Here is a 5421-nt window from a genome sequence, read left to right as displayed (position 1 = left end):
ACTAATAACAATCAACCTAACTAATAACAATCGACCTGGCTAATAACAATCAACCTAACTAATAACAATCAACCTAACTAATAACAATCAACCTGGCTAATAACAATCAACCTAACTAATAACAATGAACCTAGCTAATAACAATCAACCTAGCTAATAACAATCAACCTAGCTAATAACAATAGACCTAGCTAATAACAATCAACCTGGCTAATAACAACAGACGTAACTAATAACAATCAACCTGGCTAATAACAATAGACCTAGCTAATAACAATCAACCTAACTAATAACAACAGACGTAAGTAATAACAATCAATCTAGCTAATAATAATCAACCTAGCTAATAACAATAGACGTAACTAATAACAATCAACCTAACTAATAACAACAGACGTAACTAATAACAATCAACCTGGCTAATAACAATAGACCTAACTAATAACAACAGACGTAACTAATAACAATCAACCTGGCTAATAACAATAGACCTAACTAATAACAACAGACGTAACTAATAACAATCAACCTGGCTAATAACAATAGACCTAGCTAATAACAATCAACCTGGCTAATAACAATCAACCTAACTAATAACAACAGACGTAACTAATAACAATCAATCTAGCTAATAACAATCAACCTAGCTAATAACAATAGACCTAGCTAATAACAATCAACCTAGCTAATAACAATCAACCTAGCTAATAACAATCGCCCTGGCTAATAACAATCAACCTAACTAATAACAACAGACCTAGCTAATAACAATCAACCTAACTAATAACAATCAACCTAACTAATAACAATCAACCTAGCTAATAACAATAGACCTAGCTAATAACAATCAACCTAACTAATAACAATAGACCTAGCTAATAACAATCAACCTAACTAATAACAATAGACCTAGCTAATAACAATCAACCTAACTAATAACAATCAACCTAGCTAATAACAATAGACCTAGCTAATAACAATCAACCTAACTAATAACAATAGACCTAGCTAAGAACAATCAACCTAACTAATAACAATCAACCTAACTAATAACAATAGACCTAGCTAATAACAATCAACCTAACTAATAACAATCAATCTAGCTAATAACAATCAACCTAACTAATAACAATCTACCTAACTAATAACAATCAACCTAACTAATAACAATCAACCTAACTAATAACAATAGACCTAGCTAATAACAATCGACCTGGCTAATAACAATCAACCTAACTAATAACAATCAACCTAGCTAATAACAATCAACCTAGCTAATAACAATCAACCTGGCTAATAACAATCAACCTAACTAATAACAATAGACCTAGCTAATAACAATCGACCTAACTAATAACAATAGACCTAGCTAATAACAATCGACCTGGCTAATAACAACAGACGTAGCTAATAACAATCAAGCTAGCTAATAACAATCAACCTAACTAATAACAATCAATTTAGCTAATAACAACTAACCTAGCTAATATCAATAGACCTAGCTAATAACAATCAACCTGCTAATAACAATCAACCTAGCTAATAACAATCAACCTAGCTAATAACAATCAACCTGGCTAATAACAATCAACCTAACTAATAACAACAGACGTAACTAATAACAATCAACCTGGCTAATAACAATCAGCCTAGCTAATAACAATCAACTTGGCTAATAACAATCAACCTAACTAATAACAATCAACCTAGCTAATAACAATCAACCTGGCTAATAACAATCAACCTGGCTAATAACAATCAACCTAACTAATAACAATGAACCTAGCTAATAACAATGAACCTAGCTAATAACAATAGACCTGGCTAATAACAATCAACCTAACTAATAACAACAGACGTAACTAATAACAATCAATCTAGCTAATAACAATCAACCTAACTAATAACAACAGACGTAACTAATAACAATCAACCTAACTAATAACAATCGACCTAGCTAATAACAATCGACCTAACTAATAACAATCAACCTGGCTAATAACAATCAACCTGGCACAGAAGTGAACAGTACATGAATACTCTTTTAAAAAAAAAGCATTAAACTAGTTGATTCCAGCTCTAATGGGGCAGGCCTGTAACAAACTTTACTATGAAGAACGTTCAGGATCGAATTTCGACTTTTGAAGATTGGAAAATGTCAAAAGTAAAAACTGAAGTTTTTCACATTTTTTTTACAATCTCACAAATAACAGCATGGTTGTAATGTATGATAACATACCTTTTGATTATTAAAAGATAAGGGGGGGGGGGTAGGAGGATGTACCTGATAAATCCGGAAGATGTAGCATAGTGAACAACTTTTCCCTTGGCGAGTTTCTGTCGTTCTATCCAGCGGTCACAGGGAACTTGATAGATGTGTATTTCTACTAACTAGAAAAAGATAAGATATGAAAAAGTTAGAAATGGTTCTGGCGGCAATTTTGAGTTGAAAGATCTTTTTTTTTCTAAAGTGTGGTTATTAATGTTAAGTTTATTCTTATTAAAAGACTAATAATTTTGTTGGGATGCAGTATTTAAAATTCTCGTTTAAATAACGCTTCCAAAAATACGAATTGAAAAATTAAAATAGGTCCTTGTTTACAGATCACTAACATATACTTCAAAATTAGTATCACAAAAAGTCTACAAAATACTGACTCATGTTTAGTGGGTAACTTCATTAACTGCTCATTGTTTTACAGCAGTTTTTCTCAAAGTAACATACTAACTCAAGTGTAAGAACGAATCAACAATAATGAATGACGTATTTAATTATGTAATATTCCATACTAATATCTTCCAGAGATATCCATTCAAGCTTATAGCTGGGATATGTAGTAAGCTTCATAGACTTGGAAAGCATTAACTATTCACTACATTTTTAATTTCAACTGTAATGTATTTACTAAACTGACAACGTTAATTTCCTGTAACTATTCATTACATTTATAGCTTTAACTGTAATGTATTTACTAAACTGACAACGTTAATTTCCGGTAACTATTCACTACATTTATAGCTTCAACTGTAATGTATTTACTAAACTGACAACGTTAATTTCCTGTAACTATTCACTACATTTTTATAGCTTCAACTGTAATGTATTTACTAAACTGACAATGTTAATTTCCGGTAACTATTCACTACATTTATAGCTTTAACTGTAATGTATTTACTAAACTGACAACGTTAATTTCCTGTAACTATTCACTACATTTATAGCTTTAACTGTAATGTATTTACTAAACTGACAACGTTAATTTCCGGTAACTATTCACTACATTTTATAGCTTCAACTGTAATGTATTTACTAAACTGACAACGTTAATTTCCGGCCTCAGCCTACCAGCATCAGAGTATAATGAAAATAATTAGGCCTCGTATCACGTGTACAAGTCTGAATAAATATGTTTTAATGGAAATTCAGCAGTGTCCATTCATCACAATGCTTTCATCACACCATTTAAATTTCAGCATATAAGAAACACATGTTTTGTTTTTACTTAATACGTTCACTTTATGACCTACCAGTTGTAGAGTTATAATGAATACATATGTTTTAATAACGGCTTTCTTAACATCCAGGAAATTCATGTCACAACTGACAATAACATCAACTAAACATTTATCTGTTGATTAAAGGTTAGTCTTGAACGTTGCTTGAAATTACCCCCACAAGACAGCCTTTCCCATATTTTAATTATTTCCGTTCACTCAGAATTGTTTTAAATCTCGAATCTTGTTAAACATACAAATACTCGTAACATTTCCGCTTTTAAACATTTCTTCTCCAGTTATTATTATGTTTGTAGTCATAAAAGTATTTTGTAGTCCTAACAGTACTTTGTAGTCCTAACAGTACTTTGTAGTCCTAACAGTACTCTTAAAGATATTAAACTGAAATGCAAGCATTGTTTTGCATAAATAACTCATGAAACGAGTTTCCAATTTAAGATATTTTACTGGTGGAATAAGTTGTGAAGCGTTTTATTGTTATTCTACCGGTTTCCTTGCAGATATTTCTAAGGTACGATCACTTTTATATCAGAAACGTGATAATCTTTCTCAAGGTTTGAATATTTAATGATGTTAAACTTTTACGTAAACCATATAAACAGTTTGTTTCGAGAAGTTGTTGATCGTCAAGATTTAATCTTTACCCTGAGTTATGAAGAAACTAGATTTGACAGGGGGCGCTCGAACATAACAGAACTAAAAATCATAAATAATATTCAACATTTAACGTTGAATATTATTTATGATTTTAACTTTATACACAAGTGCCAAAATACTATAATAACAGAACTAGTTTTTCTGTTTATCCGTACGTACTCGCACAACTAACTCAAAATAATATAGACTACACGAGCTTTTTTGAAGGTATCTTGTTCGATTATAGAACGTATGTCTATGAAAATTATCTCTAATTGTTTCATGAGGAATATAATCACTTATTGTTTCTCGAGAAATATTGTCTCTAATTGTTTGAATAAGAATATTGTCTCTAATTGTTTGAATAAGAATATTGTCTCTAATTGTTTGAATAAGAATATTGTCTCTAATTGTTTCAATAATAATATCGTCTCTAATTGTTTCAATAAGAATATTGTCTCTAATTGTTTCAATAATAATATCGTCTCTAATTGTTTCAATAAGAATATTGTCTCTAATTGTTTCACAAGGAATATTGTCTCTAATTGTTTCACAATGAATATTGTCTAATTGTTTCAATGATAATATCGTCTCTAATTGTTTCAATAAGAATATTGTCTCTAATTGTTTCACAAGGAATATTATCTCTAATTGTTTCAATAAGAATATCGTCTCTAATTGTTTCACAAGGAATATCGTCTCTAATTGTTTCAATAAGAATATCGTCTCTAATTGTTTTACAAGGAATATTGTCTCTAATTGTTTCAATAAGAATATAATTTCTAGTTGCTTCACTAGGAATATTGTCTCTAATTGTTTCAATAAGAATATCTTCTCTAATTGTTTTACAAGGAATATCGCCTCTAATTGTTTCAATAAGAATATCGTCTCTAATTGTTTTACAAGGAATATTGTATCTAATTGTTTTACAAGGAATATTGTCTCGAATTGTTTCAATAAGAATATTGTCTCTAATTGTTTTACAAGGAATATTGTCTCTAATTGTTTTACAAGGAATATTGTATCTAATTGTTTTACAAGGAATATTGTCTCGAATTGTTTCAATAATAATATAATTTCTAGTTGCTTCACTAGGAATATCGTCTCTAATTGTTTTAATAAGAATATCGTCTCTAATTGTTTTACAAGGAATATTGTATCTAATTGTTTCAATAAGCATATCGTCTCTAATTGTTTCAATAAGAATATTGTCTCTAATTGTTTCAATAAGAATATTGTCTCTAATTGTTTCACAAGGAATATTGTATC

The 5421-nt window shown here is 29.8% G+C and overlaps 1 protein-coding gene across 1 annotated transcript in view; it reads right to left on the bottom strand.

Annotated features, from left to right (window-relative positions):
* The window catches only part of LOC111089795, a 39113-nt gene extending 35346 nt beyond the window's left edge, over window positions 1-3767 (bottom strand). Inside the window, exons 1-2 of the mRNA XM_022402889.1 lie at window positions 3753-3767; window positions 2285-2391 (exon numbers count right to left, since the gene is read on the bottom strand). Coding sequence (XP_022258597.1) covers window positions 2285-2391; window positions 3753-3767 — 122 coding nt within the window. The remainder of the gene's footprint in view (window positions 1-2284; window positions 2392-3752) is intronic.
* Between the last annotated feature and the right edge of the window lie 1654 nt (window positions 3768-5421).

The sequence above is a fragment of the Limulus polyphemus genome, unplaced genomic scaffold (genome assembly GCF_000517525.1).
Source record: "Limulus polyphemus unplaced genomic scaffold, Limulus_polyphemus-2.1.2 Scaffold7378, whole genome shotgun sequence".
In the NCBI taxonomy this organism is placed as follows: domain Eukaryota; kingdom Metazoa; phylum Arthropoda; class Merostomata; order Xiphosura; family Limulidae; genus Limulus; species Limulus polyphemus.
This window is presented reverse-complemented; position numbering and strand designations above follow the sequence as displayed.